This window comes from Poeciliopsis prolifica, unplaced genomic scaffold (assembly GCF_027474105.1).
Source record: "Poeciliopsis prolifica strain line A6 unplaced genomic scaffold, Auburn_PproV2 SCAFFOLD016, whole genome shotgun sequence".
Classification (NCBI taxonomy): domain Eukaryota; kingdom Metazoa; phylum Chordata; class Actinopteri; order Cyprinodontiformes; family Poeciliidae; genus Poeciliopsis; species Poeciliopsis prolifica.
Window position 1 is genome coordinate 3,608,066 of NW_026562391.1, and position 26,366 is coordinate 3,634,431.

Consider the following 26,366-nt stretch of genomic DNA (forward strand, 5'->3'; position numbering starts at 1 on the left):
ATGTAGTCATAACGAAGCAATGCTTTTACAAACCATATCAATGGAATGTTGAGTGGAAGGAAAAAAGCGTGGTCAAAAAGTTTCACAAGCAACAGGAACAACTTTAGCAATGCCAGAGGACCACAAAGCAACGGTCAATTTCATTTGGTTACCATTCCAGAAAAAAAAAAAATAGAGAATAATGTGAATAATGAACAGTTCCTGTTTGAATGAGACTGAAGACTAGATTTGGAAAGAACTCAACTAAATGATGACAGTAAAAGGAGCCATATCTCTAAGACGTGCATAACCTCAATCATCTTTGAAACCTTCTAACTATTTTTACGCAAACGTTTTCTACTTTGAGGTCACAACCCCAAGACGTGCGCCCCAACACAAACACTGCGTCATCCATTCTACAATTATTGTTAATGATTCCAGCAGGTGTTTCTTTATGACCTGGAGTGAGGTCTCCAATGGCCGAGTTCTTTCAATTCCAAACACATGACAGAAACATGTCAGCCGTGTGTTTTCCATGCAAAATGAGAAGCGGCGTTTACCAGAAAAAGAGCCCTGACGGAGTCAAACATGGCGTGCGTTGAAGTTTGCCATATTTCTTCCATCTAAACAGATTAAACTACAGCATTCATGCCGCAAAACAGGCAAAAGAGGCCGACTTATTTCAAACACAAAGACGAGATGCTGGAAAGAGGCAGAAAGCTCCAGACATGGTAAAATAGGAGCAAGAGAGCAGATGTGCTTCGAAGGCTTGGATTTCCAGCATGCCTTTCATAACCCACATTCTTCATCTATGTCCACTTCAGCCTTCCTTACTTTATCAGCCATAAATTTGGAAAACAATCCTTGACATCTGAGGTCATTTAACAGCTTGAGAGAGCAGGCAGTGGAAATATCGGCCTTTTCCGACAGCAAAGTGCACCAAAGATGCTCTCAGTTTGTTGGACGATAGCTACTGTATCGCATATGTGTTAGATAGCAAAGCTAATATCTGAGAATAATTGTATTAGTTTCAGGGAAATCATATTTAATGCATGTGCATCCAGAACTTTGAGTGAGCTCTAGCTAACAAACTCAAGTAATCAATTTGACATTTATGGCTGTGGAAGCTAATTGGAAGCTAATAGGATGCTGACTAATATATGGTGTCAATTCTTTTATAATTTAAAATCAGGAGAAATGGCTTTTGCTATTTTAGCATGGATGACGGCTATATTTTTATGAGTCCAAGTTGATGAGAATAACGTTTTCCTCTCAAAACATAAAACCAGCTGAAAACTGATTTAATCAGGTAACGCAATACAACAAAGCCAGAAGGTCAATCAAGTGTTGGCATCAAGTAATGACAAATCCTCTGATTGGATGTCCCACTTTCTCCGGGAATACTTCCCGACTTCAATCTCTGTGACTCATTTCAAGCAACCTAGGGTTTGGCGACTGACCCAGGAAGATGGCGTTCGCGTTTAGAAACCAACGAACTCTATGTGAACACGAATTCACATGCACTGGGGAGAATCTGAAAAGATGTGTACTCAAACAAATCCGTCGGTCCGCTGGTGAAGAAAACAAGGGGGAATGAAAAGGAAGTGCAGCTGAGTCGTCACATTCCACATGCACACTCGAAGACCGTCCAGTAACTGGACACAAACGCAGCAGAGTAAGGCTTCTCCACAAACGCACTCTTAACTTTAGCTTTTCTTTCTTTCTCTAATTCTCCAAATGACATTCATAAACTCCAGGAAACCAGCGTTTGGGGTTGTTGACGAAATACACTGCTAAAAAAAAAAACAACAACAAAATTATCACAAAACAGTCCAAAGCGCCGCCGGAAGAGCGAATGCTTTCAGCTAAAATCTGACATTTTAGATTATCCCCAGAGGGTCATCCCACCCCCAACTCCGCACTTCCTGACAAATACCCTTTCACCTTGTGGCAGCTCACAACCACATGATCAAACCCATCCCCAGTGACCCAAAGATTGCCGCCTCCCTTCTGGTCCCACACAAATGAGTGTGTGCCTCCATGTGAATATGAGTGGAAGATAAGCCTCGTGACAGTAACCAAGCCGCTGCTTTGTCACTGATACTTTGATAAGGCGTGGGACATTGCAAATAAAAGAAAACCTTACATTTATCCTGTTCAAAACAAAGCAACTGAGACTTTTCCCTCCCCATTCACCGAGTAAATGGATTCAAATTAAAGTCCGGATTCTTCCCAAATTCAGCAAGTATGATAAAAATGTAATGTACTCTTCAAACATTTCCTCCACATGGAAATACATGCCACCGACACTACAGTCGTTTCATTCTGCACTTTCATCTCGCTGCTTGCAAAAGTTAGAAAATAAACAACTGAAAGGGAAAAGAGATAGACTTGGACTTGTCTTTTTCTCCCACTTTCGAAAGACTTCCATCTGTTCACATTTCCTCTACTTTGTTTTACAAAGCCTCACATTTCGACAGGCCTCTCTCGCTTTGAGTCACCGTCAGGTAATTTGTCTACTTCTGTCCTTTTTAGCCGTCTCACTTAAACTCTCTCCCACAGTTCACGCTCTTCTTTCTTTTCTTTTTTTTCTCCCCGGTACACCCACACACCAGCTCCATTCCTCTCCAGTTCTCTCCCTGGTCGCTGGTGGGTCTTGAGAACGTGGCTCAACAATAGCAGAAGCCTCCATATTTGGACACGCTGATGGAACCCGGGGACGAAGCTCTCACACGGTCCTCCTTCAAATGCCCTCCCCTTGTCCACATCAATCCCTCCTTTCTGTCATCATCTCAGCTGAGGGACTTCCTTACTTGAGCAATCACCAATCTATGTCCTCAGTGGGTCGTGCAAGTGTTTCTGCGGTGTGCAGCGAGCTGACTGGAGCAGTGACGCACACTCCGACTGCCACTGCGTCATACTCGATACATACACAGACACGCAGCTGTTGAAAAGGACTTTTGGAGACGGTGTTCACGGATTCTCCGGGTTTCTCTCGGGGAGCTTGAGCCCGTCGGCGGAGGAGTCTATAACCCGTTGATTTCAGACGTAGATAATTAGGCTCATAAGGGTTTTGAAAGACTTTCTTTTTTCTTAATGAAAAACATTGAATCTTATGTAAGTTTTATGTTTGCTGCTCTGGGTGACTCAGTCTGCAGTCTAGGAAGGATCTGAAGTCCACACTCTCAGTGCCTAAAGTTAGGCTGTGGGAAATCCTTGGAAAAAGGTCATGACCAGAAAATATGCTCCATCTTTCAACCACTTCTCTCTCTTTCTCTCTCTTTCCCTTTTTTCTTTTCTTCCCTCCTGATGTAATTCAAATCCGTCTCTCCACAGAGGAAAAAAGAAACTGCATCCAATTCAGACAAGAATTTGAGCAACAACCTGGTGCGGTCTGGTGGATCATGCATCAACCGTGAAACCGAACACAGGCCAACTTATTTGATTGATGCTGATTAAATGGAAGAGAAATTAGAATCCCTTTGAATTTTATCTAACAGGGCAGTCAATTATCTCTTCATTTAATGTCTCAAAAATAAAACTTAATGAATTCTGTAACCAAAAGCGACAACGTTCTGTTTGGTTAATGGTTCTCGCTGTTTTCCGAATTTCTAACCGTCTTGTGTCTCTGCAGTCAGACTGTGAAATTGTAGAAAAATGTTTGTTGCAATGTCCCGCAAAAGTATTCACACTTCTTGGACTGTTCCTCATGTTCCCGACTGCAACCTCAACTTTAACCTAACGGACCTGCTGCCTTGACGAGGCGCAGGAAACTGACATGTTTCACAGTCGGTATGAGGCTCTTTTCCTGACGCGCTGGATTTGATTTATGCCAAACAGCTCTTAATTTCTGTTGTCCAAAGGATTTACCTTAAGCCTCACCTGTCCAAAGAACAACACCACACTAGTTCTGGTCTTTGTGTCTGTCTAACAAACTTCAGCAAACTTGAACTTCAGCTCGGCTTTTGTGCTTTTCTAAGGCTTCGTTCTTGCACGCCTTGTGGAAAAGTCCAACCTGAGTTGGACTGCAAAGTCATCAACTTTCGTCTTATCTGCAAAAAGAACCTGCTGTCAGCTCATGATGACAAGTTAGGTGGGCCAGTCAGGTGTTTTATATGAGTTCATTTTGTTAAAGACGTCTGTTGGTCACCCATTTGTACTTATGAAGTCCTTACACACCGGGATTATGATCTCAAATGTCTCCCACAAACATCAGCACAGACTGCAAATACCTAAACTGCAAAACTCAGCAGAGGGAAGGGTAGAGAAGCTCTTAACAGGCTTGAGGTCACAGATTGTATCTATTATTCAGGACAACCACTTAACACAACGGCATTCCAGAGAAAACACGAGTCAAAACACACCCTCATACACACAGAGGTACTGTAAATGGCTACAGTAATCATTTCTTTAAAAGCTGGTAAATTACAAACGCACACAAAAAAAATATCCCCAAAAATTGGAGTGAACTGAAAGTTCTTGTGCAAAAGGCTAAATTAATCCACCTAAGATGAAATGGAAATGATGTGTTTTAACTGCACAGTGTGCGAGTCGGTTTATTAGTAACCGAACAGGAGCCTTAAAAACCAGCTATTGTCCCCAGAGATACATTCGAGGAACATCAAGTCAAAGGCTTCAACGTGAAAAGCAACCTCTTTACATGAGGAGGCTTTTTTTTCTCTCTCTCTTTTTTTTTTTAGAATATCAGCTAAATTTGAAAGCCCAGAGCGTCCTGCAGCAGATGACACTAACGCCTAGATCAGGCAATCGTACTCAAAACTCGCCTCATAATGTCATTCTGAAACAATTTAAGAAATCCAATTTTAACTTTTGGTTTACTATTCCTTAGTGGAGGAAAAAAAAGGCTGATCTAATGTGTGGTGAAGCATTTTGTATGTTGCTTTGGTTTTACGTTTTGTAAAGCTGAGAGACCTGATGATGCCCCAGTTTCATACCACTATATAGTATAAACCACTAAATCTTTACTTAAAATGTCCTGGTATTTTACTGAGTTCATCATTTTAAGAACTGTAATAGATTTGTGTGTCAGTAAGTAAGCATCGCATTTTTTCGGTATTATTTTAAGCTGAAACAACAACCACATGTCTTAGATAGGATTTTATTTTCCCCCCCAAAAGCATTCACATCAAATCGACTTCACGCAAATTCTCACAGCTATGAAGTCGGACAAGCGTTAGCGACACACCTCGGCTATGGGAGCCAGTTAGAAATGATGTACCGGCCCGACCCATTACGCAGCGTCACGTAGTAATCATTAAGACTCTTAGATAATCATCAAGCGTATTGCAAATACCACTAACCCCTTGTACCAGAGCACCCATTATGCAACGGGCGACTAAATGATTAATGACACCTGAGGCAGGTGCAGAATATATTTGGACACAATTATGAAGCTTAACGCTTTCTAAGAATCTAACTTTTTCTGCAAAAATAACAGAAAAGTGTGCGAACAGATTGTGCAAAGATGAATGTTTAACTGTCCTGGACTTCCAAACACACCTTTGAAGGTTTGTTTGTGAACTCAAACCTCTGGTGCCGTTTCACATTTTATCACTTCACAGCCGTAAACTTCAATGTTTTGATGGGACTTGTGCATGAATGGACAGTAAGCGGTGCATCATCGTTGAGAAGCAAACACACATGGTTTCTCAAAATCTTTTTTTCTTTTTTACAAATACTACTCTGTATATGTGTTGAGCCCCACGTTTGTTTTGTTTTACACACAATATTTTGTGGGAAATGTCCGAGTTATTTTCTCGTGTTTGTTTCGTTGAAAGTGACATTGATCAGAAAGAGAAAGAAAGAACAAAACAAAACAAAAAGAGAAAGAAACAAAGACAAAAAAAGGGAAAAGAAAATGGATATTAGTTATGCTGGGAATCATCCAATCAAAAGTCAGACCTAAATCCAGCTTCTAAAATGTGCATGTAGAGACACCGGCCGTCCAGTCTGATCGAGCTTTTAATTTGGAAAGGAAAAGTTTTCACATTCATTGCAAAATTTGAAAATGAAAAAAAAAAAAAACAACAAAGTAACCCTGAAGTTTGTTTTTGCAACCTCACCAAGTGCTAAACAGCTTACTGGACTTTGCCATTGAATACATTGTATTGTTTATCGGTTCTGTTGGTTTGCGTCCTCATGGAGGTGGGAGTAGAAATATGTGAAGGCGGTCAGGGTGTGCTATGTATCTGCAATCAGGCAAGGACGGGGCACGGCGTGGCTTATCAACAGCAAACACATACAAACAAACTTGACTCATGACATTCTTGAGCAACAGAAATGACAAACCTCAAGTGAAGTGTGTGGGATGTATGAAAAAAGAGAAAGAGAGAGAGAAAAAAAAAACACAGAGTTGTTTGGATGTCCATGTGGGAGAGACACTGGCTGAGGGTTACTACAGATCTATTCAGAGAGAGAGATCCAGATGATGACAGATGTAGTTATAAGAAATCTGTTGAGAAACTGAGAGGAACATTCAGGATAATGAAAACAGTTACCGAACGTCTATTGGGAGTCCCAGATCTGTTGCTATCGGAGGAAAACAACTGCAGCTAAACGGCTGATGATAGCCCGTCGCAAACCGGTCCAGCTTCTTGAAGAGAGTCCGACAAACCTCTAACCTGAGTCTTTTAAGGATCTATTTAAGTGGTTCCTTTTGGCTATGCACAAGAGGAATAAGGAATGGGTTCATTGATTTCAGTTCATCATAAATTTCCTGGAATCAACAACGGCTCAAGTGGACATGAAACTTTGTCTTAACATTTTTGATAGGGAGCTCTGGAGTGTGTTTTTGCTCTGCTGTGACCTATTAACCCCTTTTTTGTGTGTGGGGGGCCAGGGGGAAGAGATATTCACACGTGTTGTTTATCAAAGTCGAGTCTAAAGTCTTAAAGGCACAAGTCTAAGTCGAGTTTGAAGTCTGAGACTCCAACTTTAATTACCGTCTCTGAGTCATGACAGACTACGTTCACGTAATTTCTTTAGAGAATTCATTTTACGGCGCTCACCGGACCGATCCAGGCTCAGAACAACTGGAAGATCAGAACTATGTGAAGATCAGAAAAGACTTTCCCAAGCTGGGAAAGTGTCGCAAGCTGGGAAAGTCAGCTTGCGACTTTCCCAGTCGCAAGCTGACTTGCGACTGGGATTTTCACAAGCTGGGAAAGTCTTTTGGATTACAGAGTTTTAGATTTGCTACCCGAGCCTGACCTGAAACCAGGCCTGAGTTATTTGCTCGATTTCCTTGAGTCGGGCTTGGGCGTTCAATACGCCTGCGAGTCACGGTGAGGCTTTCAACCCAAAGAAGAGTGGACCAAGTCTCAGACATGGGGGTAGAAGCCTCAAGATTCTGTTAAAATCCGAACACAACCCAGACTTCCCACAGGACAATGATTCACAAGACCTTAAGATTGGTTTCAGGATAAAATCACAATAATAATCCAACGAACGTGCTCTGAAAAAAATAAACACACACATTCTTTTTCCTGTCGTTAAACTATGAAATTCCTGTTGTCTTCCCTGTTTTCTTGTGACAGGGCAAAGGGGATTGATGCAACGAATTGAAGCAAAGACAAACTGACTGACGCGATGGCAAAAAATGCATTAGGTGGAGACCTAATATTAAAAAAACAAAATCAACACAGGCGCAGGATTAACAGCAGAAAACAGCACTGAAAACAGCATTGAATTTATACCAGCTGTCAGGTTGGCTGCCAGAGATGAGTTTAAGCGTAAACAGCACGTGTTGTGTGTGCAAAAGTAATCAGGGCACAAACACTTTGATCAGGCACTTTGCTCTATTTCCTTCACACCCTATCTTTATAATAAAACAGACACTATCAAGCGCTTTGTTTGACAAGTTAATGCATCAGTGCAGGCAACGCTGAGAGGTGAAGGTCACTTCCTGGTTTCTCTTTTCTGAGTCTTTTTTATTATCTTTGCATAACTTTGGCTTTGCTGGTGCAAACTGCATAGACTTTGAAGCTGAATAGAGAAATATGTGTTTCTTTGGCAGTTTTTTGAGCTACTAACACCAATTCAAACTGGACTTTTTGAACACGTGATCGCTACATTTGAACTCATCCCTTCAAAATTTCTTGTTTATTTTGCTTTACTCTCGGTGAAGATATATTCTACCAATTTGCATACGAGGGATGTAAATTGGTAAAATTTTGATTGTTCGCTTGCAAAAAACCCCCCCAAAACTTCTACTGTAAAACAGGGATTTAAATGGTCAAAAATGTTGAAAATGCATTACTGTTGTTGGGAATAATAAGCCCTGAAGGTTTAGATTTTTTTTTAAAAACTGAACATTTAAAAACCTGTTGACTTGTAGAATCGCTATTGTAAACCAAAAGAAGCCTCTTTGTGTCCCATGGACACTTGAGACGAGACCCCCAGCGGCTCACCGTCGACTCTTTCATGTAGATTGTATGAAAATTAAAATTCAAAAAAGATAAATGAGAAATTTCACCAACTACAATGTTGTTTTTTCTAACAAGAAGTTCAACAAATTAAAATACATTTTGTGAATTTAGATTTGATTCATTTCAGTCTTAATATTTAAGCCGCTCACTATCAACAGCAAAGTATTTGCCGTGCTCAGTCTCCAGACAAGGATCTGGTTGTCTTTACCTTAAAACAGTCACTAAAGCCAAATACGGAGTCAAGAATAGCAAAGCCATGACACAACAGCTCCAGTCAGTTTGTAGTCCGGGATCGCTCATCTGCAGCTGCATATTTGGGTGGCATGTTTGATTTAGCACAGACTAGCTGGCCTGAGGAAACGGGATCGCGCTGTGTCTCACTGTAACAGTGGCACGAATTATTTGTGCACACATGGCTGCATGCACACACACAAGAACACACAAAGACTCTTGCATGTGGGGGCACACAAACACACACACACGCGCTCGCACACAAAAGAGCACACACAGAAGTGGTACTTTTAGATGACACAAATGTAAACTGAAAAGGAGCCTGCGCTTTGCCATGAAAGCCTGAGAAGTGCTCAGGGTTCACCTTAAGTCAAGCCAGTACGCAGCAGAGCGAGTGTTGGTGAAACATCGAGGAGCAAAAGGTGAAGAAAACTTTTACAGACTGATGTGCGACCTGAAAGCAACTCAAATGTTTTCTTTTTTAATGTGAATATTCTCCAGGAAAGTTTAAAAAGCATCAGCTTAGAAAATGATGACGCACTATAACAACTAACTCAGAACAAATGCAGAACAGAAAAATGGCCTCAGCAACAGAGACATAATATGTGAATGAGCTAGAAAAAGACAGATCAGAATGCAGCTGAAACGATACATCAGATTAATCGATTACAGAAATAATCGTCAATAAATTTAGAAATCCTTGACTTATTTACTCTTGGAGTATGATGCATTTCTATTATTGCATAAAAAAGACTGAAGTAGTTCAGAGACAAATCTGCTAAATGTGCCAGTTTTTAAATCTAATTAATCGATTAATCATCAAAACAAGAATAATCGGTTGCTAAAATCATCGGTAGTTGTAGCCCTACATCGGACAGGGCAAGTCAAACACAAAGTCTTGGATAAATCTCTTGCACAACAATGAATAACAAATAAATAATTAATGCACTGTATTTCCAAAACAATGGATGAGCAATTATTTGGCTGCTCAGCCGTTGAAACAATTCATTTGAAGTTCCCTATCCTCAAACAGCTCTGAGAAAATGGGCTTGGTCTCAGGAGGTCTTTTACTTTAAGCATCTCATCCTACAAGGGGAGCAGCTGTCATTTAATGTCTTAACTTCATACTTCAGTCACTTGTGGTATTGCAACAAAGTGGAAATGATTTGAAACAACTGCAACTGAGCCTGAACGTGATCAGCTGATGATGAAAAGCATAATATGCACAAGTCAGCTACTTTCTGAAATCTGGACACGCAAACCTCAAAACTTTGTGTGGTCTTCAGATTAGTGCAGGACCAGTGTGGAGTGGGCTTCGTGGAATGGGTTTCAGCTGCATTCAAGCCTTAAATCAGCTAGTACAACACATGGCGTTGAAAGCAGTGGTGTGAAGCACACAGTAACGAGCCTCTAGAGCAATGGGAAGACATCTTATATCATGCCTCGCTGTTTGATAATCCAATGGGTCAATCTGGGTTTGGCAGCTTCCATAAGAACTGACGACATTTCACTTTTATTCATATTTGTTGGAAGGTTGATGAGTGAGTGATGTGACAATGTAGGACAAAGCAGAATTTACTGTAATAAAGTGAGTTAAAAGCAGTGGAAGCACACCGAGATTTTGGCTGGTGACTATAATCAGACGATTATGATTTTCAAATCATCTGATGGCTTGAAATTGGGCCTCTTTCTCTTTAAGAACCTCCTGTTTTTTCTGTCACTTTTTTTCAAACAAGATGAAAACATTTTTCTTCCGTTAAAGTAAATGCATGTTTTAATCAATGGAGTCTTAAAACAATTTAGCACATTGCAACATTGCAGTCCAAGACGTTCCCCTTGGCAGCACAAGGGGAACTGAGCGACTAAGAAAACTGGACTCAAAGCCTGAGATTAGATTCTTTCAGCCCACAGGCAAATCTGGAACAAAGACAGACGGACAAACAGCATAAAAAGAGTGTTACACAACAGGCCGTGAACACAGACGTGGGTGACAGGTGGGAGACTGAGGCAACGAGAGATAGCAACAGTGAGGAAAAGCAAAGGGAAGGATGTGAAAATTCAAAGTGTTGCAGGCACAAACATGGGAGACGGACAATTTATCACTAATCCCTCTGGCTCATGTGGTGTTATAACTAAAACACTGACTTCAAATTAAGAATAAAAGTCCAGTCGGAAGTTGACGTCCACTCACAATGGGAATGAATCTCATTAATTTCAGGAATGCCATTGTTTCATTTGGGCTATTCTTAGTTTGGGCTGCAGAGATTATACTGACTACGTCAGTGAAAGTTAGAAACAGATTTGAAACTATTATTGTGCCTCGTCTCTCAATCTAACTGGCACAGTTAATCGGATTAATTGTGATTAATCGACGATTAAAATAATCGTCAACTAACTTGCTAATTATTGATTAGAGTATGCAGACTCTGTTTGAGGCCATTTGTTGAAAGAACACAACGCTCAGAGCAGTAAATAAGCCGAAAAATACTTTACAAAAAATACATTTAAATGCACATTTTGCATCTAAAGGTATGGATGCACTTCCACTAACATGTGGCATTTTCTAAAAGCTCTGGAGCCTTAATGTAAGCTTTCCAAAGCTATTTTGTTGTGTGCTTGCGATCGTTTTCTTTTTGGAAGACTCAAATGTTGCCGTGTTTTGACCATCTGGTCCAAACGGTCTGCCTCAGCTGGAAGAAATGTTATGTGAACATTCAGGAACAAACCAGGAACCAGCATGGAGTGGAAACTGCAGCAACACTAGTGTCACTGTTCACTGTTAAAACAGCTTCACATGGCCATGAGCTGAGAGGGGGGCCCCTGCGGCAAAACTCGACACCTTCAAGCTCGATGGAAACACGCAGCTCCCCAGGTGGACAATCCAAATGTCCTGGAGAAAAAGTGTAGACTTGAACGGAACCGAACATTGGCTGGCCAGAGCAGGACAAAGATTGAGCTGCTGACAAGCTGCACGTTTAAAGGCATCAATGCGAGGCTTTCAAACTTAAGAGAACCCTTCTTGTTGTGAGACATGATGGTGGCACCATCATGCTGAGGGTCTGGCATAATGCCAGTGGCCTTGATACGCGAGACAGATCCACCTTAATTGAGCGGCCGGATGGTTTCAGGATGGGTGAGTCGTCGTTCCAACAGGAAAGTGGAGTGGATAAAAACAGGTCACCGTTGGGCTTCAGGGACGACCCTGACCTCAACCCGACATTTTGAGACAACGATAAAAAACAGAGGCCTTGACAGGAAACCAATGGACAAATCAACACAATTATTTCTAACTTGAGAACAAAACCTCAAAATATTATTCAAATTACACGTTGCACTATTAGTTCACTGCTGAAAAAATAAATGGTACAAATAACTTAGGGTTGACACGATTAATCGGATTAATTGTTTATTGCGATAATAATTGATTAATTTAGTGATCGATTAATCATTAATTGGCTTATGCTGACTCAAAAAAAAGCCATTTGGTGGAATAATACAACACACTCTGTAAATGAAGTAAAATAAGGAAAGATACAAACACACTTACCTGTAAATATGTTTAAGCCAAAATTACTGGGGTGTTGTAGGCTTAGCTTCGCCAAGTTCAGATTTACTAAAGGAATGCTACGGTATTGCATTTTAAGCAATTTTGTATTTTTTTCATGTTTAAAAAAAAAGGAACTGAATTGCTAACTTTAGTATATCTAGTTTTAAAGCTCCATTCATTTTCTAAAGCAGTTACGGCTCCTCCAAACAGAATCCGCAGTCCGGCCTCATTTCTCTCCCCCTTTCTGAAACAGGAAGCTGCCGCTCCGCGTTTCAGCGGAGTAACGAGATGCCATTCAATCTCCGCTTTTCTCTCCTGCAACAAAAGCTGCTTGTCAATATCCCTCTCTCTTACTGTTTGCCAGCCTGGAAATAGAGAGTGATGGCACCATTTAGAGCCAAGAGTGAATACACTCTGACATAAGGCCCGACAATAGAGCAGACAGTTTCTTTTCACAGTGACCTAAGATTAGACATCCCACCAGGAATTCCCTGCTGGAGAGATTAGTTTCTGTGATACAGGCTCACTCCGTGTGTGTGTGTGTGTGTTTTCTTGTGGCGTGTCTACATGAAACATTAGTGAAAATCTCTGTTTTATCCTTCACAACATGTTATTATGGATCATTTTGGCAGTTTCTAAAAGGTGCCCTCTGGTTGTGCAATTAATCTGATAAAAGAATGGAAAGCAGGTAAATCTCGGTTACAATCGTCAGAGTTTGTTAAATATGTTCCACAGGCCGTGCAGACAGGGTTTCTTTAACTAAATGTTAGTTGAGAAGTATGGATGACAATGTGAATTTCAAAATAAACACAAAACAAATTAGAAATACAGCTGTATTATTTACAAGAGCATATAAATCCATCGCTATGCACTTGATCATTCCATGTCCACTTTCTTTATAAGTCAGCCTTTTGATGAATCTACAGCATTGTACTTCAATGTTTGTTTATTAATTATCTTTTTTATGTGTAGCGGGTGTCGTTAAATGAAGAAATTAATAAGCATTTATCACATTTCCTCTCAACGCGCCACACAATCTGTTGCACTTTTCAAGAGTTTGTTCAGTTTGATGGATTAAATTTATTTTATCTATTTTGTTACAAGAAAATACATGTTATTTGCTGTAAATGCACTGACATAGTTTCACTATTTAATTCATCAGCTTGAAACCAGGGAATGCACAACATCAGTTCATTTTATATACGCCAGCCTAATCAATCAAAGTCACATTGTAGAAATGGTAATTGGTGTGAAGTGATTAACCATTGTGTTTATTTGACTTTATGGACAGCTATAAAGGGATTATTAAATAAACACTAAAATAACCACATGTGATTTTTACAATATAAAAACTTTAAGGCATCATAGCATTGAGGCAGCACAGGTGAAAGCTGCCCGGCTAAAGATAATGGACTTGTCCCGCTCAGAGGTGCATCACAGCATTTCCTTAGAAAGGCTCCAATATTCTGTCGGGTTCAAACGAACATCGCTCGCCCCAGACAGATTTATTTGTTCATGCAAGTCGTAAATCTTCACAGCACTCAGGGGTTTTCTGTGAAGTACCACAGGGTTCAGTCAGTTCTCTTTACTTCCCATTTGATTCCAATTGGTGAAATCGTCAGACAGCATGGGACACATGCCACTGTTTCGCTGATAAAAACCCGCCGATATTCAGAAACCCCACAGAATCTGACCTGGTAAGTAGACTACAGGTATGTCTGGAAGACATAAAAAACCGAGATGTCTGAACATTTTCTGCTTTCAAATTCAGACAAAGCTGAAGTTGCCGTCTTTGGAGCTGATCCTCTGAGAAGCAGACTGGTTCACCGCACTGTGTGCCATTAAGCTGGCAACTGGTAACAAGTGAAGAACCTTGGTGTCATCCTTGACCACGATTTGTTGTTTAAATCCCATATAATCCAGTTTTCTAGGACTTTCCTCTTTCACCGCTACAAAATGGTGAAAACTAGAAACATAATGTCCTGCACAAACACCAGTCAATACATCTGTAACTGGACTACTGTAGAAAAATGTACTTCAAAACTCAGATGGAGATTAAAAACAGAGATCATGCTGCTCTTCATCGGCTCCCTGATGAATCCGTAAAACTCCTGGTCACATATAAATCCCTTAATAATCAAGATCCATCATATGTCAGCGGTTTGTTCCTCGCTCTCAGTCCAGCAGGTTCACAACTGGTTCCCAGAATTTCTATAAGTAGAACGGGAGGCTGATCCTTTAGTTATCAGGCTCCTCTTCTGCAGAACCAGAGATCATGTCTAAAACCCAGTTTTAGACACCCTCTCTATTTTTTGAGGCCAATCTTAAAACTGTCATTTTGCATAAAGCTCAAAGTTGGAGCAATGCTGAGCTAGCTCAGGGCTAATCTGTGTTGCTGTGTCTCTCTCCTAGATGAGGCGTCTAAAGGACCCACTGCTGCCAGTGACTTTCCTTTTTCGTTATAGAAAGTACTACTGGATCAGTGCTTCTGTGTCTATATTCCTGAAACCGGCCCTGTTGCCTGCCGCAGATGGCCGCTAACCCTGAGCCAGGTTCTGTTGGAGGTGTCTTCCTGTTAAAGGGGATTTCTCCTCCCCACTGTTTCCACATGCATGCTCAGCATGAGGGATCTCTGCAAAGATAAAGGCTCAATGCAAATGACTGTTTCTCCAGTTGAGGAGGATTGATCGCTGCGAGTGACTCGATACAATCTGATGGGTTTCCACACTCTTTGACCGATCCGAATGATGAAACAAACTTTTCTGCATTGTTTAATAGCTGAAATTGAGCTCCAAAATGCATGTAATTGACTTTAGATCCATCAGAACGATCGAACTGACGACATATATGTAGAAATTGGTTGTTTTTCCGAAAGTAAGGTGAGGTAAATTTTATTTATATTGCACAATTTCAGCAACAAGGCAGTTCAAAAGTGCTCTACATTATGTACTTAATAATTCAGCAAACTATACAATTTCAATAACTGTGACAACATTCAACTGCTGTATTTGCAGTTTTATTCTAATTGCAATGTTTTAAACCCCTCATGATGACAAAGTGTTTTTTGGGGAGACAGTTAAGAGGTTAATTAATTATTTCATGTATTTATTTGCTAATTACATTTTGCTATACAATGAAAACAACCTGCTGCACTTCTTTTGTTTTATTCCATTTTTATGTGATTTTCAGTTCAATGAAAACTCAAAACAGAAATCTAGTTTTCATGCAAGCACCTGTCGTATCACTGTGGTTGTCCCATCAGAAGACTCTGACAGCTTTCAAACTTGCATAAATGCCAGACGTCTGTCTGTGTGCCGTCTTTCTGGGCCCTGCAGCCTTCCACTAAAGTTCGCGGACGCAGCGTGGCGAGCACTCGTGTAATCTACTGAAGCCCACCGCAACAGCCCATCTAGGAACAGCAAATCCAGCCGTCCCTCACCTTATCGACAGCAAAATCTCAGCTCACACCGCCCAGCAGCAGCGTCAGACCACAAACACAACCGAAGCGTGAGCCAAAAAGAGAGCTAAAACGAAATCCACGACCTTGTCTGCATCTAAACAAGCTTATCAAACACACCAGCTTTCTGACGGTCGCACATCGGAGCCCTCTCTCCAAATGTAATTTTATCTGGTGATCCTTGAGCTGTCGGTATCCATTTATGTTGTTATTATGCAAGTTGCAAACAGTCGTCTGCAGCGAGGATTTCAAAATCCATTTGTTATATTTGAAGATTAACGGTCCTAATCTCAGTGGCACAAGCATGCATGATTCAAAATACATCTGCAGAGCCGTGCCCGAGAATGTCAAGAGCACACAGATCCCCGCAAAACCACCGTTTGGTGTAATTAGGATTTTAAACGAACAGGGTGATCCACGTTCCCTAAATACATCTGTTGAAAGCTCCAAATATAGACCATCTGATTTATTTTCAGATACTAGGAAATGCGGAATGACACCCAGAACGTTTAAAAATAAAACCTGCCTACACTTCAGGTGCTCCAATCTGAGTTATATTCTGATCTCTGCTTAATTTGAACTGGATTATGGGGTCGGATTCAGACAAAGCTGGCAGTACACACTCAGTGTACTGCCAGCATATATAGACCCTCTTGAAGAGTCATTTTCTTGAACTGTGATGATCTTTCAAGCCTTTACCGCAGTTTAAACTGCTTTTTTGTGATGACACTCCGACCCAAAAACAGCTCTGAAGATGCATCTGTCAGCTGGCTTGGCATTTTAAGTGAGTTCATTCTGCAACCTGGTGAGGAAATCAGAGGTAAACAGCCACTTACCTTTCAGTTTCTCGATTGCACTCTGCCCTGCTCTCTCGGCCACCTGCCCGTCCTCCCTCTGGTAGCGGTCGTCCAGGAACCGGGCAGTAGCTTCGGACAGATGAACCTTCCCCGCCATGCCCAGCTGCTCCATCAAGTTCGCCAGATTAACGTCATTGGACCACACATCAAACTTGAACCTTTTCATTCCCAGGATCCCGCACAGCACGGTGCCCGTGTGGACACCGACCCGCATGTTGACAGTCTCACACGTCTCCTGGCAGAACTGCTCGATGGCCTGGATCATGCCCAATCCCATCTCGACGCAGCAGTATGCGTGGTCCGGTCTGGGCTCGGGGCACCCTGCGACGCAGTAGTAGCAGTCTCCCAGAGTGCTGATCTTCTCGCAGCAGGTCAATTCGCAGAGTCTGTCAAAACGTCCGAACAGGTCATTGAGGAGACCCACCAGGGCAGGCGCCTTCTTGTTGGCGGACATTTTGGTGAAGCCCACAATGTCGGCGAAGAGGATGCTGACAGGCTCCATGCGTTTCATGTTAAAGGGTCTGAATATTATCTGCCCTCCTGGTATTGAGGTCTTTTTACGTCTGTGATTGCTATGAGGGTTATTCTTAGAACTTGTAACACTTTGGCTTTGGAGAGCTCCTCCGCTCCCTCCGCCTCCTACTGCCACGGCCGAGGCAGAGCAGGCGCCGGACGAATATCTCTTCCCAGAATTCTCGCCGCCGCCCTCATCGTCGCCCTGCTTCATTAGCTCGTCTGCAACTGGCCTCGGCATGACCCAGTGGATCATCCTTTCCTTCAAGGCCTTCTCCACCTCCAAGTCTTTGCCGTGCATTATGGCTTGGCCCACTTTCAGAAAGGTGCTGCGGGATCGCACCTCGGACATGATGAAAAGATGAATGCCAATGACGTGTGCACACAGGTGGAGTAGACCCTTGCCCGGGCCAAGCCAGAGGAGTGTGTTTTGCAAACTTGACACCTGTCCAGTAGCTTCATAATTCCTCTGAAGCAGCGGCAGCCATCCTAAAGCCTCAAATAAGACAGAGTACAGGAGGCCCAGCATCACTGAGGCATACAGACGGACATGGAGGACGCTGTATACCAATAACAGGACCTCGATGCAGAGGGAAAAGGTGCCAATGGGAGAGATGCAGGACATCTGAGGCAGAATCTCTTTGTTCAGAGAGGTGTAAGATGCATTCACTTCGGCAGCCCAGTCATAGGTAGCAGTTTGCATCTGTGGAGCCAAAGTGATGGCAAATGTAAGGACTATTAGCAGCAGGGACGTCTGGTTGTACAGCCACATGTACGGCTTGGTAAAGGTGAACAGAAATAAAAGCACCAGCAGGGCCAGAAAGGAGGCGGTGGGGGCGAGGAAGGTCAGGGGACGACAGCGGTCACTGTTCACCCCAAAGTACACCCCCCAGAGTAGAGAAGCCACTGCCAGGTAGAAGAGGACGTAACGGAAGCGCCTCTGCTTCTGTGGAAAGCACCTTTCCTGGCAGGCGTCCTCCAGGACGGAGGAGTCAAACTTGGGGTCCCAGCACTGGGCGGCAGAGCGTTCAAACAGTGGAGGGGCCTTCTTCTGCACACTGGGAGTGTAAGTTATGATGGGTCTGGAGTCTGCTGAGCTGCAGCTGGAGGAGATGCTGTACTTGTGGAGGGCAGGTTTCGCTTTACTGGAGCCTCCTCCTCCTCCTCCCTCACTCTTTGCAACCCGAAGTGGCTCATGATGCTGTTGCTGTTGCATCCGGGTGGAGTTATTGGCAATCCGCACTGTGACGGCGCCATCGCCCCTGGCTGAGTCGCAGCTCACCTCCGTGCCGTGCATAAGAAGCTGCCTGTGATGTTGCAGAGTGGCCATGTTGACTGGTGCTGAGGCGATGGGAGATGTAGGGGGAGAGAGGCGGTCACTGAGGTGTTGAATCTATCAGTAATTCACTCTGGTGCCGCCGAGTCAAATGAGGGAAGGCGAAGGAGGACAGACGCTGACATTGGGAGGCAGAACAAGGAAAACAAAACAAACAAACAAAAAAAAGCGGTTTTGTCGGAAAATGAACACTGAACGGGTGGGAGGAGGGGTGACAGACGAGTCGGCTACGCGCAGTCACTCACATGAAGACGCTCACAGAACACCATTCTGCAGCCTTTGCCTTTGCGTCAGCATCCCTCTCCACAGCGGCTGTCCGGTGAGCTCTACGGCTGCGGCGCAAACATCCTCATCGTCGCGTCTTCTTCCTCCCGGACTCGGCATCCTTCTGGGCAGCGGCGCAACAGATTTCTCCCTCTCTCCCAAATGCGCACGACCGAACGAACGTGCGCAATTAAGAAAGTTGGGCTTTCCAATTGCTGGGCTGTTTGGACGAATAATACTAATCATAAAATAGAAGCCAACAGCTGGTTACGAAGGTTGCACTGTCCTTGTTGTGACGCCCAGCATAACTCCTCTATTTATACTCCGTTTCCACGAGTAAAATACTATATGTACGAGCAGCAACCGGTGCCACGAAGAAGAGGAAAAAATACGTAGAATTGCACTTATTAGAAATAATACAAATGCAATAATAATAATAATAATAATAATAGCTTATCAAAAGAGAACGGCGACCTTAAACGGATGAAAAGTCTTAAAGCAGTTCATTAAAAAGTGTGCGAGCTGCAATTACCTCCCACTGATTCCACTCTAATGCTGTGCGCGAAGGCTTTCCATGTCTCGTTCCCAAGATTCCCCTGCCATCTGTATTGCAGCAGCCCCCCTCCATTTTATATTATTATTATTATTATTAATTTTTCGGTTTTTTTTTTTTTTTTTTGGACACCCAACTCACAGAGGAGGCCCCTGACAGCCAGGCCTATTCCCACGGATGCAGCCCCGTCCTTTCCTGAACTCCCAGCTCCGGATCTCCTCTGTTTCTTCCCTCCTCTCTCTCTCTCTCTCTCTCTCTCTCTCTCTCTCTCTCTCTCTCTCTCCGCTTTTCCCAAACAGAGGGTCTCAGGATCTGCCCCCCCCTCCTCTCCCTTACTTCCCCCTTTTCACAGACGCATGATCCGCACTAGGAAAAGAAAGAAAAAATTATAACTGTCCGTGCATTGCCCCAGTTCTTTTCTTTCTTTCTTTCTTTCTTTCTTTCTTGTTGTTGTTGTTGTTCAGCCTGTGTTTTGCTGGGAGTGCCTGCAACTTGTTGCGCGCAGTTGGCGAAACTTACATGCAGCAGCAGCGGGGGGAACGGCTTCGCCTCGGACCAGGCTGGGCTATAAATAGTGATGATCAAAACTCTCGCAAATAACACCACCCCGCTGCATGTGAAAGAAAAAGGAAAAAAAAAGAAGGGATTGCTTTTTTTTTCTTTCTTTCTTGAACTTCTTCCCTGAAGCACGAGGATTGCTTAGGCTAAAAATGTTATGGTAAAGCCTCCACCCCCCATCTCAAAAGCCTCCCAACTCCCAAACTTTCTCTCTCTCTCTCTCTCTCTCTCTCTCTCTCTCTCTCTCTCTCTCTCTCTCTCTCTCTCTCTCTCTCTCTCTCTCTCTCTCTCTCTCTCTCTCTCTCTCTCTCTCTCTCTCTCTCTCTCTCTCTCTCTCTCTCTCTCTCTCTCTCTCTCTCTCTCTCTCTCTCTCTCTCTCTCTCTCTCTCTCTCTCTCTCTCTCTCTCTCTCTCTCTCTCTCTCTCTCTCTCCAGGCCGTATTTCCTGCGTTTGGAGCGGAGACCCAGTCAGGAGTCTCTGCTTATTTGGAGATGAGGCTGGATTTCCTCCTCTCGCATTCCCTTTGGAGCAAAGAAGGGAGAAAATCCACAGAGCGGCTCTGGCTCTCGGTGATCCTCGTTTGGATTATCCAGAAAGAAAGAAACAAAACACTCTTTCCTTATCTCCAGATCGCAAGCAAATCCCTCAAGGTCTGGGCAGCACTAGTTTTCGCTGGCATGCATGTGTCAAAAAAAAAAAACAAAACACACACACACACATAACGCTGTGCGCTCCGGCGGTGGTGCGTCCTCTTCCGTCCGTTCGGTGGCTGGTTGCCACCCTTTCTCTCTCCCCGCTCCACCTCCACGCCTCCGCCCCTCCGCGTCTTCGCTCTCGGACGCAGTTAGGGTCCGGAGAAAAACACAAAGGACAGGCGGCCGCCTGTTCGTCCGCCTCGTCCGGGCGACAGAAAGCTCCTCACTCTTGTAGCCGCCACCATCTTCGCTGCACAGAGGGTCGGAAATCCTTGCCCAGCTGTTGTGGCGGCGCTGGTTGGCCAGAGCAGGCAGGCTGCGAAGTTAGCCGCGATGCTCCATAACGCTACTTCCGGTTTTAGGCCTACAAAATAAAAATAAAAAAAAAGAAATAAATAAAAAAAAGACGATTTAGAACGAGTACGTTGAGAGAGATGATATGTTTGACCGGCGGTTTTCTACAGCTGCGTCACAAACATGATTAGATCAGAAATTTATTTTAGTGGTTTGGATCTCTCACAGACTCACTAATCGAAAACCTCAATGTTCAGTTTCTATGAAAGTCTGATGATTACGTCACACCAGTGAAGAAAGACAGACTTTCAGGAGTGAAAAGTTATTTTGTGAGCGTGACCAAGACAGTCATGAGGAAGGCTCGCAATTAAACATGTGCATAGCATATCTCAGAGTTAAATCCCACTAGTCACAACAGAACAAAAAATATCATGTCTTGGTTTCTCATTTCATTACAGTTTAGTTTTCCTGCTTTTCAAGATATGTCTGTTTGTAGACAGCTTGTGTGTAGACTGTATGTATGTAGACTGTATATTGACCATCTGTATGTAGACCGTCTGTATGTTGACCGTCTGTATGTTGACCGTCTGTATGTTGACTGTCTGTAGGTAGACTGTCTTTGCCCTCCTGAAACCTCCAACTTCATTTCCAAGTCTTTTGTTCTGAGATGCTAAAAACTAACCACAGCTGTCTTCCTGACCTCTCTGCCGTCTTTCTTGGACTATATGATTCTGTTTGTTCATTACTATTCTCCAACAAAACAGCTAGGTTTATCTTTACTAAATAGGAAGACAACCGATTGCACTAGATTTCATTTATTGTTTTGAGAGTATATATATATATATATATATATATATATATATATATATATATATATATATAAAATGAAACTAATAAGGGTTGTGAGTATCGTAAATAAAATGTTTTAATGTTAAATATTGAATGTTAAATCTAGGGCTTGAATGTACAAGTTGCTTTAGTCCTAATTGGGTTGATATGTCACTACAAGCCACGACAAACTCCACCAGTTTAACAAACAATAAACAGAGAAACAAATGTCTGTAAAAAAAAAAAAAAAAAAAAAAAAAAAAAGTACAACTAACCAATAAAGAAAATAAGCAAACTGAACTGTGTTTACTTTTCGACTTTCAACTCAATGTTAAAAAGCGCCATGCTTTTAATTTGAAGGCAAAACTCAACTTCTGATCTCTACATACTTCCCTTTTTTTGACTTGACAGGTTGTTGTTAGTATTACTCACCTGTAAGTGCAGCTTTGGGCTTTTAGATGACCTGTTTTCACCTTTTTTTAAAAAAATAAATAAATTTTACTTCGTATCGCCCACATTACATTAAGTGTCAGCGACTACTAAAAAAAAACGTCTCTCATTTGTTGTTTTTTTCTTACTTTTTAGTGAACACTGTTCTTTTCTATGGCAGAAAAAGTTCCACAAACACAGAGAGACCTACAGGTTTGACATTTGTAGAACATACATGTCTTTTCTAATCCTGATCTTTGACCTCCATGTCATTTCTGGTCACAAATTACACTAATTAAAGGAATAAACGACTCCTTGGCTCTTAGTTAATTATTTCATCTGTTCCTCCTGCATAAAGTGGTTATGTGATGTGGGAATTCTATGATTTAAAAAAAATAATAGAATTTGATGCAAATGCATTTTTGTGTTTTTTTTTCTGATGTACACCAGCTCAGTAATGACACATAGATGCTTACAAATATACCTCTTGAGGCTGCATGCATTCATACTTGTATATAGACATATGCACCTCATTTGTTGCTCTGTCTCTTAGCAAGATCAACCTCATCATTTACCTCATCTCACAGTTTCAGTTGATCTAAGCATATGGAGCTGAACTGGGGTCATAAAGTCTGTTAAAAAAGAACATTTGAAACTGGAAAACAAAAAATAAATTACAGTTTAACTCCATACCTGCCTTCTACTGTTGCCACACAAAGCTCTTCTAGTACTTCTAAATACTGTTGAAATATTTAAGCATTTACAAAAACATCTTGAAAAGTCACACAGATATCCTTTAGGACTCAGAGCACAGTTGACATTTTCATTCATGTTGGATTTCTGGTCTTTCTGTTGATATCCATCCATCTTCTAACACCCTTGTCCCTGGTGGGGTCAGGACGGGTGCTGGTGCTGCTGCCTATCTCCAGGGAGACATTTCGGGCGAGAGGTGGGCTTCACCCTGGACAGGTCGCCAGTCCTTTCTGTTAACATATTATTCTAATTACATTTCACTGTCGGAGACGGAGTACAGTTTGAATATCAATCTCGGGGGACGTGTGATGTCTCTGCAGTGTTCTTGTGAGAGAGCTCGGCATGTGGGTGGTGCGCTGAGAGCTCACAAAGAGAGGACTGTTGTGGGATCTGATAAAGCCCGTCTGATGGGTCTGGCTCTGAAACTGTGCTGAGAGCCTTCGAGAGCCGTGGCTCAGCTCATCAAACACAGACGGCAGGAGCCTTATGTTTGAGGGTGTGAGTTTTATTCATAAAGCCACAGGTAAGTCAGGTAAAGTCAAAAATGAGCCAGAAGGAAAAGGAAGGCCAAGCTGGTTCACAGACTGAAAAGAGGGCAAGAACGAGCATTTCAGCTGTTATAATTAAGTCTGGAAACTTTTTTCTCTTGGTGAAGAGTAACATTAAAAACAACAGTTGCATTACAATGAGGATCTTGTCTGTGGAGCAGCTGATTGTAGGCTGGCGACCAAAAGAGAGAGACTGACTAATGAACAAGCCAATATCAGTTTTGCCTGTTACTCTGCATTGTAGAGTAACAGCATCGTCGCCCAAAACCAAGATGTCAAACTCATCCTCGTTTTTGGGCTAAATCATTTTGGGCCCTTAAAGTGACCGTTGTACCGAATGTATAAAATCTGTTCACAAACAGTTAAAAAAAAAAAATCAATTAATTCTTAAAATTAAATAATATTATTGAACATCTTCTCAGTCCCTCCAGGATTTCGTGATTCTTTTTGTGATTTTTTTGCAATAAAAATCAAAGTATTTGTGGTACAAATTTGGAAATATTTGCAATACTTGCGCTTATTTGTAACGGTAAATGCGGCTTTCTGTCACCCGCTGTATGGATAGTGGAGTAAAATCTGATACCAATTAAGGCTGAGCCGGATGTTTTGTACAAGTAAGAAGGTTTTTGACAATATTTTAAAGAAAAATCTGCAATGAACTTCCAATTCTTAGCGCAAAAAGAGAGCAGGGACTTGTTGATTTTATGTGAATTTCCACAATAATTCTCAAGAAACTGGAGGGACTGATTGATATAATTTGGCAGTAAAAAGATAAAAATGGCATTGATTTGCCTGAAAACATAATATTTAAGGACACTTTGTGTTTAGTCTAGAATCTAGAGGGCCGCATAAAAAGCTATGGCGGGCTGGATTTGGCCCACGGGCCTCGAGTTTGACGCATTGTATAGTTTGGCTCATAATAATGCATCAAAAAGATGAAATGAAGTTCCCATAAAATGTACTCACCACCTTGGATGTTTCAAATTGGATGTTTCATCCTTATACTGATGTTGCAAATCAGTCACCATCAATAAAATTGAGCTTTAATATGGAAATGAAAACTGATTTCTACAAAAAAAAAAAACTACCAGATTTCTACCATAAAATCAACACTTTTGCTAGCTTTTCTGAAGCTTGAATCAGTTTCAGCTTGTGCAGATTTCTCTTCAGAGAAAATTAAAATTTGACTCACTAAACTGCAGTGATCCAGAGATTATAAGCAGCTCATCAAATATGTTCAGAACAGAGTGAGTGTGTAAATCCAGTGCAAATTTTGTTCATTTGCATAAACACCTAAATGCTTTTATATCCCCCTCTGCACAAGATATTATTTACTTTGAGATTTTACTTCCTGTTTGCATTAAACAAGAGGTAAGGCAATCCAAAACTTATTTTCATTCTCTATCTTTGAAAATCGTTTGAGTCGAACGCATTGAACCGAAGCGCCATCTGGTGTCAACTTTTAGTCACTGCAGAAGAAAATTGACCAACAGGAATCATGGCTGTTTTCTCAATAATAGGGATATATTAGCTTTCTTCTGTTACACAGTTACAGTTCTGTGAAAACATTTTTTTTTCTCAAGAAATATTCAGACATTAATGTCAAACCCTTTATCATTATTATCTGTTATTTATCTCTAACAAACAGAGATACAGAAATGCAACTGGAAAATAACATTTTACTCTTTCTAGATGTCTAAATTTGTTGGTAAGAAAAAGAAAAGTTAGTATACCTTACCTCCTAAGAGTGAGTGTTAACTCCGTTGGTGAAAATGTTTTCGCTTCTCCAAACACTTCTTGCAGCCATCTTTTTGACTTTGACACCTGTCCACTCCTCACTTGCAGCGTTTTGATGTTTTAAGGATTTTATTTTCTGAGTCACATCACATCATCTGACTAAGATCAACAACTTGAATCAATCAAGGATTTCCATGTCCTAACTCTCAGCCTGGCAAGGATGAATTTACTGTTATGCTTGGATCATTTTTTGTTGTTGTTGTTGCTTAAAAAAGACTTATTGTTATTAATCCTGCATTTCTGGGAAATAAAAAAGCAGCACTGCACAAATATTGATTGAAATGGTTAGTATTAGAGTTAATTGTCAGATACAAAAATGTTTTGGAGGAATTTTTTAGTTTCTGACACTATTGCATGATTAAATTGACCCACAAACATTATTGCTGTACCTAAGAAACTAACATAACAGGAAGGTTAAATGGTTTTACAGTTGATGACACATTTTCCTCAAATTTTCCTCTGACACGCGGTAGAATCCATGATGGTCTCCGTTATGGAGAACTGCCTCGGTGGTGTGTCAGCAAAACGTCCCCAAACACTGAAACTTGCCCCTCTGTGCTTCACAATTGGTTTAAGCCAAACCTTAGCTTAGGCGTTGGCTTCCTAAGCAATTCCACTCAATTCTGATTTATCGTCACAGTTCTGTCTGGGCTTTCTGCCTTTCAAGTGGATTTCTCTGGTAGAGTGTCTACCAGGACATAGAACAGAAGGAGAAGTTGAGAACGACGGTTTTCTGCGCCATTTTGAATTTGTAGTCTGCCTGTAGTTTCTGCAATTTCAACGCAGGACGTGAAAACAGCCGTTCAGTCCATGTTGGCCATGTTCCTAAAGTGAATTAAATCAATATCCATCTTTTTTTTTTTTTTTTACTTCATCTTCACAGTGGAGGATGGTTGTTGACAGGTAGGCGATTTCGGGTCAGCTTCATAGCATCAAGCCGGCGCATTATAAACATTTCTGCCAATGACTGTGTTAAGATTTAAAAGCTCAACAGAGTCCATGCCTCCTCTCAACATCCGAGGGAACCAGGAACTTTGGGTGGAGGAAAGCGGAGGACAAAGGACCGGTTTTCACCAACCTGGCTCTGGAAATAGAATTTCATCTGTCCAAGGAACATCATCCCAGAAGTCAAGGGTTCTTCTATCCAACAAGCTGTTTGTTGTAGACTTGTGATTTTGTACCGTCATTTTCCTGAAGGCTTTCACACCTGCAGGGAAACTCTGACAAGTTGAAGGTCAAGCAAACCGAACCACCCTCGAAATGAATCTTCAGAAACGACA

General features: G+C 41.9%; 1 protein-coding gene across 1 annotated transcript in view; it reads right to left on the reverse strand.

Moving 5' to 3' along the window:
* The window catches only part of adcy9 (adenylate cyclase 9), a 39,147-nt gene extending 19,125 nt beyond the window's left edge, over positions 1-20,022 (reverse strand). Inside the window, exon 1 of the mRNA XM_055041638.1 lies at positions 16,498-20,022. Coding sequence (XP_054897613.1) covers positions 16,498-18,361 — 1,864 coding nt within the window. The 5' untranslated portion in view covers positions 18,362-20,022. The remainder of the gene's footprint in view (positions 1-16,497) is intronic.
* Positions 20,023-26,366: the final 6,344 nt, after the last annotated feature.